Source organism: Macrotis lagotis, chromosome 4 (genome assembly GCF_037893015.1).
Source record: "Macrotis lagotis isolate mMagLag1 chromosome 4, bilby.v1.9.chrom.fasta, whole genome shotgun sequence".
Lineage (NCBI taxonomy): Eukaryota > Metazoa > Chordata > Mammalia > Peramelemorphia > Peramelidae > Macrotis > Macrotis lagotis.
The window spans coordinates 49,446,034-49,465,570 of NC_133661.1; the positions used below are offsets into that span (position 1 = coordinate 49,446,034).

General features: G+C 40.4%; 1 protein-coding gene across 1 annotated transcript; it reads right to left on the bottom strand.

Moving 5' to 3' along the window:
- Positions 1-308: 308 nt before the first annotated feature.
- On the bottom strand, positions 309-14,228 carry COX5A (cytochrome c oxidase subunit 5A). The gene is made up of 5 exons (XM_074232728.1): positions 14,022-14,228; positions 5,056-5,172; positions 3,799-3,920; positions 2,915-3,038; positions 309-468 (listed from the first exon to the last, which is right to left on the bottom strand). The coding sequence occupies exons 1-4, from the start codon at positions 14,134-14,136 to the stop codon at positions 2,925-2,927; spliced, it is 468 nt and encodes a 155-aa protein (XP_074088829.1). The 5' UTR covers positions 14,137-14,228; the 3' UTR covers positions 309-468; positions 2,915-2,924.
- Positions 14,229-19,537: the final 5,309 nt, after the last annotated feature.

A 19,537-nucleotide genomic window follows, 5' to 3' on the forward strand; every position in this document is an offset into this window, starting at 1 on the left:
CTTATTAGCCCTAGGCTAATTGTTGCATCCTCTGATTTTTTTTTTTTAGATAGGACAACTAGGTGGTAAAATGGATAAAGCACTGGGCTTGGAATCAGGAAGACTTATCTTCTTGAGTTTAGATCTGCTCTCAACATTCAGCCAAATAATTTAACCCCGTTTGCCTAGTTTATTCAACTGATAAAATGAGCTGGAGAAGGAAATGGCAAATCACACCAAGAAAACCCAAAATGGGATCATGAATAGCCGTACACAACTGAACAACGACAAATTTTTTAATGTAAACACAGGTCATGCAACTGCCTAAATTAAGTTCAAACTGTTTCTCTTTTATTAAGGGCCAGGTAAATATTATACAGACTGGGACTCAATAAAGAAAAACATGTTCAAATAATATTTTATCATCAGCATCTCCAGGTAAATGTGTTTAATCAAGTAGCATTACCAATAAATTTTTAGGAAGCCCATCTGAAAGAGAAAAAAAGAAAAGAATTAGCAAGTGATATCTATGCCTCTTCTTGAAGCTCACTTTTATTTATTTTCATCTTACAATTTTCTTTGCAACCCTGTTCTAAGAAAAAAATGCTCTATACAAACCACAGAATCATAGTTTCTAAAAACTGGAAAATCAGGTCATACAGTTCAACCCCTCACTTTAGAGATGACTAAACTGAGATAAAATAATTAAGTGACTTATCCAAGGTCACAGAGTTAAGTGAATAGCAGAGATAGGATTTTAAACCCAGGTCCTCTGACTGTCTACATCCTAGGACTTCCATGATTCCACAGAGAAGAGTCCTGAAAAGATGGTGCTTCTTTGCTTGTCAGTCCTAACCTCTGCTAGTTACCTTTCTTTACAAAATTGTGGCAAAGGATTAGTTTTCATCTCTTAGTACCATTAGTAAGTTATTACCAGTAACCTTTTATGCTACATTATTCCCATAGAAAAAAAACTATTTTAGCTTATGAATGTGTGTGTCAGACTCCATTTGAAAGCAAGAACGATGAAACAGAAAGAAATCAAGTCATGAGTTCATGGCAGCATGGAAAGAGTATTGGGTTTTGAGTCAGATCAACTGGATTTGAATTCTGATTTTTGGAACTTTCTAGAAACAAGAACTTGGGTGCTTATTTCTTCATCTGTGAAATGAAAGGCTCAAACTAGATGCCTCTAAAGATTTTTCAAATTCTTTAAGATCCTATATCTTTAGGCAAATTCGTTTATTCTACATAGTGAAAACTTCCCAATTTTTACTTGACTGGGTATTTTAATCAAACAATACTTTAGAATTTTTTTTAGTAAACAAAACACTTTTTGATAGATTCTTGAATACCCTGTGGGCAATACAAACCTAACTAGAAATACTTGTCTGCCTATACTGGCTTGGAGTAATATAATCAAAATATCTATAGGTAGTAAATAGAGAATTATACTTTGCACACTGCCTGCTGAACTGAACTGGCTTTCTTCAAATGCTCAAACATTAAGGCAACCCACCATCTGTTGAGCACCTGGAATGGAGCTAGTTGTATTCATTTATACTTGTATTCCACATATTCATGATTATAAACTGCAAAGAACTATTATCAACCATTAATGGCAACCTAATGAGATTCACTGGTTGATGCTCACTTACCCACTTGAATAATGAGTGCATCTCCACTAAATACTATCATTTGGACCTTTTTTACCCTATAAAGCAACTTCTTTCCCTAATGTGTTCTCTGTGAAGAGCACTGGGCTGGAGGCAAGATCAGGGTTCAAATCTGCCCTCAGATATTTACTAGCTGTTAGGACCCTGGCATGTCACATTTAACCTTTGTTTTCCTCAATATTTTCAACTACAAAATGGGGACAACAATAATAGCTACCTCCCAGAGTTGTGAGAATCACACAAAATAGTTATGAGGTACTTAGTACCCTGCCTGGCCTGCAGCCCTCCCCCAACTCCTGCTATCTGTTATTATTAGAAAACAACCAGTTTGCTATTTTAATCTTGGAAATAAGATTATAATTTAATCTTGGTGACTACTTTGACATCTCAATGTCTAAAGGTTGTAGATTATGTAGTAGTCTGTTAGTTCCTTCAAGTAGCCATCTATTAAATTCTAAGGTGGGCAGAAGAACAAACTGCAATGTCAAATTTAAAGTTCATTACAGAAATCTTTGATAACAACTTTTTTTACTCCATAAGCCTGCACAGTGAACTCTTCAACTGTTTTTTAGCACATGAAAGAAATGATTATTAATAATCAGTGATTTGGGGAGATTCAGATTCCCCATTCTTTCTTTTACAGCATTTCAAAACCATGGTCTCTGGAAGGCTGAGCTAACTTTTTACACTATCCAGGGACCACCCAGGTGGGGCAACTATTGTATAGTACTCAGGTTTGAGTGGGGAATAAATTCTAAGTTCAGGTGCAGCACTTTGTTGTTGTAATAGTCAGAAATTTCTTATTAATTGGAAGCTAACCAAAGTTGATTGCCATCTACTGGAACATTCCTCTATCAAAGGGGCATATAAACCATGAGCTGCTGGCCTGTCTTGGTAAAACAGAGAGATGGCCAAAGACCATTCTTTTATTAAAATGCTGGGATTTTTAATAAATGATTAAATTACCCCCAGGAAATGATGCTTCTTAAACCTTTTTAAATGTCATACTTATGACCACAATATTTTATTTAAGAAATTTTAACACTATAAGTATAGTGTTGGGTGGGATTGAGCTTCTTTGAGGGGGTGGGATGAGGGGTGAAAGGAGCAGACAAAAATAGTTTTAATCCATTTGTCAAAGTATACAGAAAATCGTGCCCTTCTTCAGTGCTCATCTCCTCTTGCTTCCTGGGGTGAAGAAGGACTAGACTATTTTCAGAATACACAATGGTGGTAGAAAATAATTTATTTTCACTTACCCACAAGAATTTATGCTTTATCCAGGCCTAATTCTTCTGGAGTAGAGATTCCCAATTCATCTAAAGTAGGTCTAAGTTCCTGGATAATATATGGATAGATTTCCTTATGAGGTCCTGCTTTGTCCTAACACAAAGAATAGAAAATTCAATTAATTTAATGGGACATAGCACAGGAAACAAAATCAGTCTGACATTACATACAATTTATTTATCTAGAGTAGAGATTCCTATCTCCTCCATCCCCAGGATCTATTTGGTCAGTGAGCAATCAGTTTCAATAAAGACTACCAAAAAACTCCAGTGGAATTTAAAAGTGCACCTTTTAAAGTAAGATAAATCTTACGTTTATTCTGTGACTAATTCTGTCATTTGGAATATGCTAATTAGATGTTTGGGAAAACATGCCTAGAAGGAAGGTAGTGATGACAGAAAACTTCGTAAAGGCAGTCAAATGTGCCCAGCAGGCAACAATTATAATTGAATAAACAGAGGGAAAATATTTTAATTTTCCTCTAATTCAAGTCCATAATTCAATTAGCTCTAGTGTTGAATGGAATGATAGCCAACAGAACCCGTAATTATCCCTTTCATTTAAGATAAAGCAATTTCATTTTCTTTCCTTATGAAGACTGATTTTTTTTTTTGGTTATAATAACACAATGCTATCTATTCTGGAAAAACTGTGTGCTGAGATCATTTGTTTCTGGGATGAGTTTTGGTAAAGTCTGCTTTGCAATGAAACCTATCTTCCTCATCCAGCCTGCTGTTCTTTTGTCAATAACAAATTCTAAATGAACTTTGTATTTATTTTCACAAATAATTAAAACAAGATTCAAACCCATAGTCCAACAATAGAATTCTCAGGACATTCCCAGTTTACTGACCTTTACAACCTCTAGAATGCGAACTGCACTAGCAAAATCATTTAACCGTCTGCATGCCCTCAAAGCAGCATCAATGATTTTGGGTTCTGGAACCAGATCGTAGCCAACCAATGTATTCATTCCTATTAGATTAAAAAAAAAATGGAGAAACAAGATAACATTAGACATGCTTGTATGATAAATTTAATTATCCACAGTTCCAAAGAATCATGGAACTAAAAGGAACCTCAGAGATTATCCAGTTCACACTTTCAAAGAGTTGGGGTAAAGATTCCAAGTCTCCTAATTACTATTTTAAGGTTCTGTGAACTACAACATTAAGGGATTATTGTTAGTTTGGTTACAGGATCATGTGATTAGCTTATGGGATCATTACAGTTGGAACATAAAAATATAAATATAAAGCTTAGTCCAACAGCCCAATTACTCTGTTAAATAGACAAACCTTATACTATTTTCTCTTCTATATTAACAGCACATAAAGACAACTCAAGTCTTTTTTTGGTGGTGGTGGTGGTGGGGGGTTTGCAAGGCAAATGGGGTTAAGTGGCTTGCCCAAGGCCACACAGCTAGATAATTATTAAGTGTCTGAGGCCGGATTTGAAGTCAGGTACTCCTGACTCCAGGGCCAGTGCTCTATTCATTGCCCCACCAGGCAGACTCTCAAAAGTCTTTTAATGGAAAACCAAATGAACTATTCTTTTTATCTTACCTCTACATTGACCAACTTTGCTTTATTATCTATATCTATTTATATTCAATTTAATGTTTATTACTTATAAACCAAAATATGTGACCCCAAAAAAAAATCTCCTGGCAGACAAGAAATAAGAAAATAGCCAAGAGCTTTTATGAGTTGTTTCAAATGGAGTAGCTTTGTGTAATATTTTATAGCAGTGGTGACAAATTCAAATAAAAATGGGAGTCATAAAATCATTTCTAGATCCCTGCAGATGCATATTGACTTAGAAAACTAAATATAGATAGGTTGTATATCGGTAGTATTATATTTTTGTTTTGTTAAAAATTTCTCAAATGCATTTTAATCTGGTTCTGGTTGCATTTGGGAGTACTGGGGACATGTTTATTACCTGTTTAGAGGATAAAGCTTAAAAGTTTTGCTGAAGTACTTACCATCTGCTTTTACTAGTGCCAAAATAATAAATAATAAATAGGTTCTATACTAGTAGCCTGCAAATATGAAGTAGTTTATTTTCTCTCACCAAAATCAACTTACAGCCACATTACAATCCATACCTTTTCGTAATTCCCAGGCATCAAGATCTGGTTTGCTGAAGTATGTCACCCAGCGAGCGTCAAATTCCTCATCTGTCTCATGGGTTCCATGGGAATAGCAGCGAGCTGACTGGATAGCTATACAGAGAAAGAGTATTTTTTTAAAATGCTAAAACATTTAAAAGATCTAACTCATATGAAAAAAGAAAACAACTACTTAACCATATCTTCAATGTTTGAATAAACACTTGCTAAAAATCCTAGGAAGGATTGTATGTATACTATAAAATTTCCAAGAACTGGGATTTAAGTAGTAAACACATCAATTAAGAAAACAAGAACACAGCATCATTTTTTTCCTCATTCTTTAATATTTGATCCCAACAAATAATCCCTCAACAAGTCAAAGAATAAAAATAATTTTCCCCTTTCAATTTTACATTATAACATCTGAAAGACCATGAAGCCAATGAACTCAACAGACAAGGAAAGGAAGTATGATTTAATGGGAAGAATGCTAAGCTAGAGGTCAAGACATCTCTAATAAAATGCATTTTGTATTTTTTAAGAAGCCAAATTCAATAATAAATTCCAAATCCTTTGACTTATAAAGTAGATTTAAAATATTTTAATATTAAATTAAAATGTTTTAAATATTTTAAAACATACACACTAGTCATAACATTATTCAACTCTAGCTCTGAAAATATTTCACAAAATAGGTGTTAATAAGACACTAAGAAAAGCCAAAGTGAGAAAATGAAAAATCAACAATAAATTTGGAGAACAGATAACAAAACACACATTCCTCTTCTTAAAAGAGAAGTGGGGAACTGTATTTACCTACATCATGGTTCATGTATGAGAACTATGCATCAAACAGTTAAAAATATATACACGTAAGAAGAAATGGAAAAAACTTAGAAAATGGTTGTTTAAATGGCTAGATAATAGAACACTTTCAGATGAGCAATTCAATTACTGATCTCTACTTGATAACTGACTACATCATTCATGACTATCTATATAGTTTCATTTGATCTAATAAGGGAAATACATTTTTTGACCAAATAACAGAAATGCATGTTTCTCTCAAGAGGGAAAGAACATTCTAATTTTTGAATTTTATTTATGACCCATGTTTTTATTGAGAATTACATATGCTTTTATAGTAAAAGTTCAAAAAGAATGGTTCACCAGATCTGGTTCAATATTTAATAAATGCAAAACTTTTTACCCAAACTTTAAGAACCATTGTTCTATTATAATCAGTTATTTTAGTAATAATCAAATTCACATTTATAATATTAAGATTTTGATTATTTTGATTATCTTAATTGCTTTATCTAAAAAGCACTTAAGATACTTTAAAATATCATCCCCATTCTTCAGATTAGGAGGTTCAAAGAGAGTATATGATTTGCTTAAGGTCTGAGAGCTGAGTTTTAAACTGAGGTTTCCCAACTAAGTTTAGTGATCCATCAACTACACCAACTGTAAAGAATTCAGTTACTTATAAATAAAGCACTCACAGTGCCCTTGAAATTTTGAGACACATAACAGGTCCAGTATTTGATGCTTTGTGACTTAGAAAATAAATAACAATATTTTTGGACCTCAGTTTCACTATCTGTTAAAAAAACCCGAGGTAAAATCAATAAATAAGTGCTAGGCGCTAAGGTGTGGGAAATAACAATTCCTACCCTCAAGGAGCTTACAAACTAATGCAAAAAATATACATTCAAAGCAAGATAGAGAAAAATGTTTACTAACAAATTAATTTTATTAACCAAAATTAAGAGGGATTGGGGAAGGCTTTTTGTAGAAGGTGGCATTTTAGTTAGTATCTACAGGAAGCCAGGCAGGTCAGGATTCAGAGCAGAAGAGGGAATCTTCTAGACTTGGGGGACAGTGAGAGAATATGCTCCCAAACAAGATGGATCATCTTGTTTGTGGAATAATCAGGTCAGTGTCACTGGACAAAAGAATATATGGTGGCGGCTAGGTGGCGTAGTGGATAAAGCACCGCTTGGAGTCAGGAGTACCTGGGTTCAAATCTGGTCTCAGACACTTAATAATTACCTAGCTGTGTGACCTTGGGCAAGCCACTTAACCCCATTTGCCTTGCAAAAAAAAAAGAATATATGGAGGGGAATAAGTTGTAAGAAGACTGGAAAGCTGGGAGGGGGTTAGGTTAGGAAGACTCAGAAAGCCAAACATTGCATTTTATATTTACTTTTGGAATAATAGGGAGCCACTGGAGCTCAGGGGTGATCAGAGTGGGGAGACTTAAAGCTGGCTATTCCAACAGTCCAGGCCTAGGGGAGTGGGGGATCTCTGAGGGAGGGGCAGTAGGGAGGGAGCTCTAGTGAGGAATCCAAGATGCTTCAGAGGTTGCCAGCCTGGGAGGACTGGAAGGGGACTGGTGTCCTCTACAGTAATAGGGAAGGTGGGAGAGTTTTGTGTGAAAGATATGTCCTGATTTGGATGTACTGAGTTTAGACTATCTACTGGATGTCCAATTGGAGGTAACTGAAAGGCAGATGGAAATGAAAGACTGGAGGGCAGGAAACAGGTCGGGGAAGGAAAGGTAGCTTTGGGTATCAGAGATGGAAATTAAATCCTTGGGAGTGAATAAGATCATCAAGTGATGTTGTATAAAGGGAGAAGAGAACCAGACAAGGGTAGAGAATGAGAAGATAGGTACATAAAATAGGATTTCAAATAACATAGTAAAATCTATTCCTCAAGACTATTATTTATAAATCATCCACAGTAAAAGCTAGTTTCAATACTTCAAAGGAACTATGATATCAACTCAATGGGCCTTTCTTATGGTGCAGATTGCCCTCCATCTTCCTCTTTTTTCATGCCCGAAGCCAATCTCATTCCCAGATCTGTCCAAGGCCTTTTAACACTTCACTTTCTGAACACCTGTTATAACTCAGCTTCTGTGACAATTATTCTATTTCCTTGATGATATTTGTCAGATGACTGCTTGTCCACGAGACATCACTGAAGATGTGCTATAGGTGACTTCTTCCTATTGTGCATCTTCTCTAGTGCCCCTTGTAAATTTAATTCTTCAGATATTCTGGATTTTTCTATTAGAGAACAATTTGAAATCACGGGAAGTACTGCCTAATTTCCCAAATGTAATTGCGGTCTTCTTTCCTATTCAATCCTGGGTCCAGTTCATCACCCATCCATAGTACATGTCCAAGATCTATGTTCTAATGAACATCAATGGACTGCCCAATTAATTAGCATGTTGAATCTGGGCAATAAATACTTTCCATCCATTAAAAAAATGTGGATATCAGGTCAATCTTTTTTGACTATCTGTGGGGAATCCCTCCAGTATGCTGGGTCTTGATGCCACCAATATAATGTCACCTGAAAACAGAAAAATCAGAAACACTTCACCTCTTCTACCTGGAGTCTGTGCAGAATATCCTTGAAACATGGTGTACCTCTTTTAAAACTTACTTCTTCCTGCTTTAAGGTTTGAGACTGAGGAACAGAAACCCCCAAAATTGAAGTAATCTCTATCGTTTCATCCATATAGAGAACTGCTTTGAAAGCAGAACTGGCTTATTGGGCTTACTTTCCTAAGAGCGGCAGCTGGGCAGCAGTTAGTGTTGGCAAGGACAGTTGGCAGCTTCGATTCAGCAATGGGTCCCCTCAATGAGGGCTGTGAAACCCGAGTTGAAAGGAGGCACTGCTATTCCCAAGCACCTTGGGTTCAAAGTCTTGGGCCACTCCCATCCAAGTCTACTGGGAAATGGTGGCTGTGGCTTGACTTGCTTGGCACATTCCACCTCCTCTCTCTTTTTCAAGGGGTCCTGCTGCTACAGTTCTGCTGGAAATATCCTGTTGCAGAGCTTTCAAGGATGAATTTGCTATGGCCAGACAAACACTTTCTAAAGGTGAAAAAACACACAGGAAGCTTCTATATATGGTTTGATTAATAATGTAACTATAAAGGGATGTGTTTTACCACAGAAAATTGTTTAAAATCTGTCTATAGCCTTTCTATATTTTATCAGAGACTCTCAATCTGTGGGTAGTTCTTTCTCAAAGATTTTTAGATAAGAAAGCAGGCCGAAAAGGTTGTTTGTTGTGTGATTTTCCCCCCCAATCACTTAGTATTATCCTTTCTTTGAAATGGTGGAAAAATTAATTATACAATGTTTTCAAAGTTGTAGTTATGAAGGTGCTAAGTGACTAACTAGTCACTGTCCAGGAAAGGCAACATAACTCATCTATTGCATTTCTTCATGGTTCTAGCTTACTAAAAAAGCTTTTAAAGAAAAAACTTCAGTGTTTAAACTAAATAGTTAAATTAAGGCAAACAAATCAACCTACCCAAGATAAATTCTGAAAGCAAAATCTTTTGCTCACAAAACAGTATCTACATTATAACCTATAAAGGCACATTGCCTTTAATGTTCCCCATCACACATCTTACAACTGTACTTCCAGAAAACATTTCTGACCAAAAATAAAATGATACTCATTTTAATATATTGCCTGGAATATATCTCAGAGTATCTACAAGTCAAGTAGGAAAAGATGCCAAAGAAATTAAAATATAACAGAACACACAGATCTGTCATTAGACAGAAATATATCATGTATGTGAAGTTTTTCTTTTACTAGCCTAAATTTATCAAGTGGAAATACAGGCAGCATAATGTACTAGGAAAAAACACTGAATATAGACTGGGTATGAGTTCCAGCTCTATTATATATTCTGTGATTATTAGGGAAATAACATCTCATTGGTCTAAGTTTCTTCATCTATAAATAGATATATTAGTATCCCCGCTAGTCACCTCTACCATACAGGGTTGGAACTAAACTCAGAAGAGAGAATTTGTAAATTGTAAAGGACTATAAGTAGGGGATCATAACCTTTTATGATCTTTAATTGGTATAGGGAATTTCCAATGGGGACCAATGTAGGTCAGTAAATGTACAGCAATCTGAAGAGAAGCATTTGGGGGCTGAAAAAAGTTCAGTGATGTGTCTAGTTTCACACAGACATTATGCTACAGAGCTGAACCCACTTTCCTAACATTAAAGCTGTATTCATTTTACCTTGATGTCTCTCTTTACATATCACAATCTTTCTCTTTGGTTTCCTACTGTATTATTTCGGACATCTCACACTTGACTGTGAAATTCTTTGAAGGTAGGGACTGTCTTTTTGGCTTTTTTTTTTTTGTCTTCACAGGGATTTACACAGTGCCTGGTCCATTTGTTTCAGGAACACACAGAACTAGACCTAGAAGATACCTTAGATATCATTAAATTCCAGTGTTTCATGGAAACCAAGTTTCAGAGAAGGGAAGCTATTTGCTTAAGGTCCACACAGTTGGTAAACTGAGAAGTTAAAATTTGAACCCATGCCCTTTTGATTTCAAATCCAAAGCTCTTCTCATGATACATCATAGGGATAGAGACCAGACCTAGGAGTTCAACTAGTTGAGGAGCCATTCTGCTAAAGGAACCATAAAAGATTCAGAAAGAAGAGAAGGGAAACTCTGAAACAGAGCATGAATCTCTATTACCCTTGGCAGGTTGGTCTTTTCTAAGGTAATGGAAGCAATACAAGCAGACGCACTAGCTTTTCTCCCAAGGAATCTGAGGTCTGGTGGCCTGTCCTTCATGGAAAGTATCGTGGAAAGAGCTTTGGACTTGGACTCAAAGGGCTTGGGTTCGAATTTCATCCTTACAACTCATGAATCCAACAAATATTCAAGAGACTTCTTTATAATCCATGATTTTAAAAGTGTTTAAAGACCATTCCTGGATACTCTGACCCTGGAATGTGTCTTGGAGCATCTTAAAGTAGGCAAAGATGCCAAAGAAATGAAAATATAACAGAACACACAGATCTAACAGTCATGGGATAGAATGTAATGCCTCTCATACAGTTATTTCTTCCTCGAGGCATTTATCCTGTACCAGAACATCCAAAAAACCTGTGCTTTTAAAAATCAAAAAAGATCTTTAGCAGGTTACCAATTAAACTAACTGATCTCCAAGATCTTCTCCGAGTCTGAAACCCTGTCACTTATTTATTACCTACTTGTAAGACAGAAGGGAGAAACTGCCTATAGAAATCAGGGTACATGCAAAAATCTACTTTCTATCTTAAATGAAAATAGCTTTGTTATGTTATACACATAATAGGGATCAATAACTATGTGTCCCTAAAGATCAGGTCATTTCTATTACCCTTTTCCTTTCAAAATTAAATGTCTATTTCCAATTTTGGAGTTGAATTAAATGAAATATTGTCATATAGGTTCAGTGATAGTATACAAAGGTTATATCAATTCCTGCATAGAAATACATTTGCATGTTTCAGTAGTTTTGCATGAATAAAAATGGCTCATCCTAAATTTAGCAAAGGTTTCATAAAACACAGAATTTTTGAGCTGGGAGTTACTTCAAGTTCTTAAATTTCCTTATGATAGGTGGCTTGCAGATATTTTAGTTGCCTTTCCCTGGACTCTCCTTTTAAAAATAAACAAATTAAGGAAATCATTAAGGAGAAGGAAGAGAATCCATTTCACAGAGAAGAAAACTTGAGCTCAGCTCAGGGTGTAAAGTGACCTGCCCAAGGTCATAGTCACTAAACGACAGAGCTAGAATTTAAGCTCAGATTCTTAAGATTGACTCAACCCTGATACTTAAATTAAAACAAAAGCTATCCTTACTGATCTTTGCCAAAGGTGGTTCAGCATTTTAAATTCACTGTCAAAAGCTCCTGTTCAAGAATTTTCAACACCCACTTCCATTTTCTGTGTTCTTCTAACTAGAAAAATAAATATACACGCTAACTATAAAATGACTCAAATTCATAGAAATTTGGACAAGTACTATGGTTATAAGAGTTTTGTGTTATCACTCTAGTTTGAATTCTATGATCAAATTGTCATTTCTTCCATCTTTACATCTTAAGTAAATTACATAAGCAATTCTGAGGCCTTACTGTTTCAGGCATTCTTGCTGCTGAAGTATCCTGGGATTTTTCAGGCCATATTTTTCCTGGGAACTTTTTTTAGATATCCTATTTAGCTTTTTTTAGGTAGATGGTATAAACTTTGTGTAAACTATCAGCATTACTTGTTCATTATGAAGCTGTATAAAGTCCTAAACTATACAAAATTGTAAATAAATTCTTATTAGGATAATTAATGTTTATAAAATGCTTTAAAATTCAATAAACATGACCATAAATGTTTACTATTTGACTGAAGGAAGACGCAGAATTAAAGAATAGTAAGACAGAAATGGGCCTTAAAATCTAGCTGGTTCATGTAAAGACTGACAAATTGCTTTCTGTGGAGGGTGGGGGTGGGAGGAGGTAAGTAAGATTGGGGGGAAAATCATAAAACTCAAAATAAATAAAATCTTTAATTAAAAAAAGAATGAAAAAATCTAGCTAGTTTAAGTCTCTTCCTGGATTTAGAAATTATTTTATTCAGCATACCCTTCCCCCCAGTTTAGGATTTAGAATGATTTAAATTGCATGCTCTTAATTTAAAGGTAAATTTCCTATAGAAAAATTCTTTTCACTAAATGTAAACTGTACATGAGGAACAGGAAGAAGGCAATTCCCCAGGACCTAGAACACAATATGAACTTGGTAAATGCTTCTGGTCTCAGGAACTGATAGGAAGGAAAGGCCCCAAACTGAAGTACAAAGAAATGAAAAATGGATAGAGGAAGGATGCAATTAATTTCCATAATAAAATTTAAGATAATGACAAGGATTTCCAAATCCTTTCTGATACTAGCCTAGAATATTCCTTTTTAATGAGTATAATAGTGCTCGAAATGTAAATTTCTTAATCTATCAACCAAGGTGGCACTTTGGGTAGACAGTAGAGGATCACAAAAGCTGGACAAATAAGCTATAGAAACTTTAAAATGACTGAGAATCAATTATCTATACTAACACAAAATATAAAACACAGGAAGGATTAACGTCCCTAAAAAGACTACAAAGTCTCAGGAAGACTGTTACAGATCGCAGCGTTTAAATACACAACCTTAAGTGCCCGATTCTATAATGTAACATAGTATACCGCCAGAGATTCCAGATTCAAGTGCCATTACCGCAAAATCTTCCCAGAACAGATACAAGAGTAGCATTACTGAAGATAATAAGCAGGAATTAGCAGAGCAGACGAAGCCCGAGTTAGCCTCGGAGCACACAGCTTGAGGTCACCCCAAGTGGCCTGGTCTGGCTCGGCCAGGCCCTGTGCGCTGGCTGTCCCACGGGTCCTCTCCGCCGGCTTCCCCAGCTTTGTCTGTCTGTCTGTCCGTCCCTCTCTCCCTCGCTGCTGCCCACCCTCTCCGCCAATGCGTCCCCGATCCCCGCCTCTGCGGCGCGCGGTGCAAAGCCTCCCCAGGCGGCCGCACTGGCTCAGCATGTGCCGGGCCGGGGCCGCGGGCGCACGGCCCGGCCCGCTGTGGACGGAACCAGCCACCGCTCCGGGCCCCGGGCCGCCCCGCCGGAGGGGCAGCCGCCTGCAAGGCGCGCCCCCACCCCCGGCTGGAGCAGGCCGGGCTGCCCCGGGCCCGGGAGCCCCAAGGAGAGGCCGGGGCCCAGGGAGGTCCGGGCCGGCTCGGGCTCCGCGCCCCGCGCCTCCCCGCGCGGGGCTCTCGCTGGTCCCGGCCGGCGCCGGGCTCCTCCTCCGAGGCCCGGCTCGCTCCAAGGTGTCCCGCCCCGCGGCGCCCTTCAATGTCACCTTCTGCGCCTCCGGGCCGCGCCCGGCTGCCGGGCCCGCGCCGCGCCTCGGGGGCGCCGCATCGGGACAGCGCGGGGCCGGGGCCGGGCCGGGGCCGGGGCCGGGGCCAGGGCCGGGGCTGGGGCCGGGGCCGGGCCGGGGCCGGGGCCGGGCGGGCCGCTAGGCCGCGGCTCGGGTCACCGCAAGGACGCGGGGCCGCGCCGGCTGGGTCCTTACCGGCGGCGGCGGCGGGAGAGGAGGGGGACGGCCGGGGAGCCGGGGCCGCAGCGCCCGGCTTCGGCAGCAGGACCCGCACCGAGGCGGAGCAGCGGCGGAGAGCGGCGGCCAGCATGGTGACAGCGGGCGGAGGCGACGGACGGACCGAGCCGCGGGCTGCCGACTGCCGGGGACGGGGGCAGAGGAGCGCGAGCGGGCGCGCGGCGCATGCGCGTGGGGAGGCTGGCACCCGGCGCGCCCAGGGGGAACCGACGGGGCGGGCGGGCCCGGGCGCGAGGCGGCCCCTGCAGTGCGCCTGCGCGCGGACCCCGGCGGCAGGTAGCGGCGGACGCCGGGGCGGGGCCGAGGGCCGGGGCGGGGCTACGGCGGCGCGCGGAGGACAAACCGCGTCCGCTCCGCACCGGCCTCGTGACTGGCCGCGGCCATCTTGGAGAGAGGGCGGCCAAAGGACGCGCGGGAGGGGGGGGCAGGGCCGGCGGGCGGCGCTCCGGCTCCGGCTCCCCCCGGGCGCCCTCCCAGTGGACGCTCCCCGCGGGGCACGAGGCCACGCCCCCAGGAGCCGCCAGCAGCGCCCCCGCGCGGCGGCCTCGGCAGCTGTCACTCAGCCGCTGCCTCCTCGGCGGCTCCCGGGCTCCGCGGCCCCCGGGGGCTGACCTGGAGCGGCCGCCGGGCGGGGAGGGGCCCGGCCCCCCGGAGCCGGGCGGGGAGGGGCCTGCCCCCCCCCCCCGGAGCCGGGCGGGGAGGGTCCAGGCGCTTTGGCTTCTGGAATCCAGCGGAATCGCATCCTCCTCTCCCCCTGCCCTGGGGGCTCCAGGGCTCTGGTTGCGGCCGTGCCCGGACTGCCCTGGCCCGCCTTTCTTTTATCCTCACACACCACTCTCCCGCCCTGCCTCCCCTTTCTGATCTCTTCTTTCTCTCTTTACGCTTCTTTTGTCAGTGGCCCCAGCTGACATGTGATTTGATGATTTTTTTTGGCAAGGCAGTGGGGTTGGTTAAGTGACTTGGCCAGGGCCACAGTGTCTGAGGTCGGATTTGAACTCAGGGAACTCCAGGGCAGGTGCTGTAGGGCACTAGATGAGGATTCAGTTCAAATACAGACTGCCCCATATGTGTTATCTCTTCGATTCTCTCCGTTTTCCAGGAATAATAACAGCCAGTGTGCCTGCTGCACAGAATTAAAGTGCTTTGCAATCTTTACAGAACTGTGGCATGAATGCCAGGCAATGCAACCAAGTAGCAAACCTACAGTCCCAGACCAATGTCTTAAAGTCCAGTTTTTTAAGCTTCCTGCTGGACAGCTCCACTTGCTTCGGCTGTCACTCACAAACCACAGGACTAGAAGCAGCCATTTCTCAACCTCCAATAACCCATATTTACATCTACTGTGTATAAGATTTTCTGTGTTAGTGATTAATACCTTTGCCTTCAGAGAGCTTGCAGTTTAGTAAGGAAATCTGACAAATACACAGTAATTAGAACACAAGCAATAATATGATAAGTTGTAGGACCAAAGAGAGTGGCATGAGAGATTTAGCTGAAGGGAAAAAAAATGGGGTGAATCAGGCAAAGCTCAGCTACTTTTTTGTTATTGTTGATTAGATCTCCGTGATTACTTTGGTGTAATGAAGTCCCCAGCCTGAAATTCTTTTCCCTGATACAGATCAGCAGCCTCTTTGTAACTTAAAGGCTTAGAAAGTTGCCTGGGACACTGAGGTTAAATGACTTGCCTTTGGTCAAATAGTTTGTAGGTGTCAGAGACTGGACCTGAATCTGGATCTCCCTGACTTCAAATGGATACTTCTAGTAGTCTCTATGTCACCAGGCCATAGGTCCCTTTATTCTGGTAACAGCAACAGCTCTTCAAAACTATTATTATTTCACTTGATCCTTTCAACAAGCCTGAAAAGTTGATGGGGATAATTATTATTCATGGCACAACTGATCTAGATTTGGATCTGAATAATGATTTGGATAATCATTTTTAGTGCCTTTATATCTTTATATCTATGAGACTTAAAGTGGTAACTACTCTGCAGGGTCTCTGAGGGCAACCTGCATAGAAGGCTGTAACAGAAAGGTTTAAGTGCTGCGCAGGCTTTTAATTTGGTCAGCTTGAATCTGTTCCACAATGACATGCTCTCAAGTCTTTAAATGAAAATTTAATGATTAATATACTTATAACCCCAAAGATATACTGTTACATATTTGCATATATAAAGGAAAAATATCAGCATAGATAAAGGAAAGGAAAGATAAGAGATAAAGAAGAGAAAAGTTACCCAATCGAAGAGGAGGCTCCAACACCTGGAAATCTGGCTGGCTGGTGAAGTCAAATCACAGCAGCTTCCAGGGTCTCAATTGGGAAAGTCCCTTTGACAGAATGTCCTCTCCAAAGGGGGAAACTTCCAAAGCCCACTTTCCCAAGTAAGAATTTTATAGTGTTCACACAAAAGTGGCACAGGTCCAAGGGTTTACAAGACTGAACTCAGTGATCCAGGGAGCTTCAGTCAAAACACCCTCAGATCCTGAGTACAGTAACTTTCTCTAGGTGTTTGGAGGTAAACACCCAGGGATGGGCTAAGTCCCCAGGTGTAGACCCCAAAACATGTTTACTAAGAATGTTCCCCAGCACTCCCTGCCCCAGAAGATACCTTGATCAATCATACCTCAGTCCAGTGTTCTTGAAACATGTCTTGATCAATCATGCCTTGGTTCAATGTGTTTGGGAAGTTCCTTCTCCTTGGACCATGATGGGGAAGATCTCAATTTAACCCTTTGCCCTTCACTCAGCCTCTAGATCTGACCAATCATCAGATTGGGAACACATCGTCTCATGTAGGGAATTCTCAAACATCACCCACAATGAGAGAGAAACTCATCAGCTCATATGGGGAACAGGAAACATCATCCATAGAGAGGGAAAAACATCTCACTTGAGGAACATATAACCATCACCCACAATAAAAGACAAAATACACATTATCTCATTTGGGGAACTCATGTACTCGCCCACAGAGGTAAGTATCAATTCATATGGGGAACTTGAGCACTCATCCCTAGAGGTACACTTCAACTCATGTGAGGGACCATACATACTCCCTCACCCTGAGATACACAATACACTGGCCTTGCTTGTAATAAGAAAAAGCTTTTAGTCTAGAAAAGACAAAGGAAGTGAAACAACTTGAAAGGCAAGGCTCAAAAAGTAACAATATGAATGCAATGATTGGAAGAATAGCATAAAAATATTTTTTCATAGAGTATCCCATATGGATAGACAAGAATTACTAAGGTTATCAAAATTAAAGCATGAATAAGTAAAGAGAGCAGTTTGGGCTTTTCCTTGCATAGCTCTCAAATAGCATCGGTATGCTCCCAAAATACTGTGTCTCATATATGTCACATTATACAAGGAACATTACAAAGGTTATTAAGGTTCAGGGAAACAATCAATGGAGGAGATGCATATCTAGATGAAGCATATGGTTGAGGCATCTGCTCTGTAGTCTTCTTCAGTCCATGTCAAGTTGGGGAGGTTCTATGCTGTGTCTGAGGATGTTCTTGGCAGACCCAGTATCCATGAGGTCCAGTATTCTCCACTGCCTCTCCTAGTGACATCAAAGAGTTCTTTTCCCACTATGCACATTCCTTCTAAAAGTACTAAAACTATAAAACAGTATTTCATGTAAAAACAGATTAGGGGGTATTGATGAATTTGTCATCCCCTGTAAAAACTACTATCACTGTGCCATCCTTTCCTCCTGCTATTATCTTAGTGGCACTGGGAACATCAGCATCATGTCTTTTAAATCAGTGCTGCCAAAACCACCACTTCTGGTGCTGACCAAAGGTGGTATTGATATCTGTTCCCATTGTTCTTTAAAGTAGGTGAAAATCACCAAGCTATTCAGGAGTCCATAGAGCACATTACTGTTTCTGGAGCAAGGTTTTGTAATATAAATAATCTACATAATCTAAGTCTATTACTCCTCCCAACACATGTATTCCTTCTTACTGTCAGACTAGATCTGGGCAACATATGTCCAAAATGGTCAGGTGGAAGTTTTGTTTCAATCCCTGTAGAGACAATTCCCAATTGGTAAATCCACAAGGGCCATGGTATGGAAAAACATAACCAGCAAAGTCTGCAGTCTCTAAGAAGGGAGGTCTTTCATGTGGTTTATAATCCCACCATTGTAATGTTATGCTCTTTGACCTCTGCATTCTTATGTGAATATTAGGGGTCATCATTCTCCCTACTGGGGTCAATTCATATATATTTTTTTTTTGCAAGGCAATGGGGTTAAGAGGCTTGTCCAAAGCCACACAGCTAGGTAATTATTAAGTGTCTGAGGCTGGATTTGAACTCAGATACTCCTGACTCCAGGGCTGGTACTCTATCCACTATTCCACCTAGCTGCCCCAGGTCAATTCATCTTTGAGAAATTGGTTATTAAGTTGTTGTAGGGTCTCAAGTAAATTGGCTTTCCAAAAAGCATATGAATTATTACCTAAATTTCTAAGTTTTTCTTTCAAAAACTCATTCATTCTTTCTATTAATCCTGCTGCCTGAGGGTAATAAGGTATATGATATATCCATTCTATATTATGATAATTACAGTATTGCTCAATCTCTTTTCCTTTAAAATGTATACCATTATCAGTATCTGTAAGGGGGATCCATAGTACAAGGTAATGATATCTATAGTTCTACAAGAATTCTTTTGTGTAGCATTCGTATAAGGACAGGCCACCAGCACTACAGAGTAAGGATCCAACAGAGGTGAACACGTATCTATATTCTCTATCAGAGGGTAGTGGACCTACATAATCTATTTGCCAAATCTGAGCAGGTAATTTTCCTTGGGCCAGTTCACCTGTAATGGTGCAGGGAGATTGAAAGAGAAATCCCCCGATCTACTACTCACCTGTATAAGACTTGGATTCTGAGGTGTCCCCCCCCCCCCGTTTGTGCACCCATTGTTCAAGAGTGTTATCTGCACTGTCCTCTTGTTTTTGAACTATTTTTGCTAGTTGATCCACATGGGCATTATACTCATTCTTCAGTGTGTTTGTGGTGTTATGAGCATCTACATGAAAAACTGAGATGTTAGTAACATGTTACCATTCCCATGTAGCTTGCCACAATTCTTTTACTCATTATTCACTGCATAATAGGAATTTTTGGACACAAAATCACTTCTTGCCCCATGGTCAATCTCAACCAATGCCCAGTAGGAGCTAAAAGCTGCTGTTCAAAGGGAGAATAATTAGAATAATTCCCTCTCCCTCCTCCCCTCCCCCCATAGTTTTCTTGACCAGAAATGGAAGGGCACATTTTTTTCCCTTGTTTTTTTTTTGCCACAAACTCCTGTCTGCATAACCTTCCTCAGCAGAGACCTGCAATTCTATGGGACCTTCCCCCATAGGCCATAAATCAAGGGCAGTTTTTATAACTGCTTTGGCTTCTACAAAAACCTTTTCTTCTTCTTACCCCCAACTAAACTCATATTTCT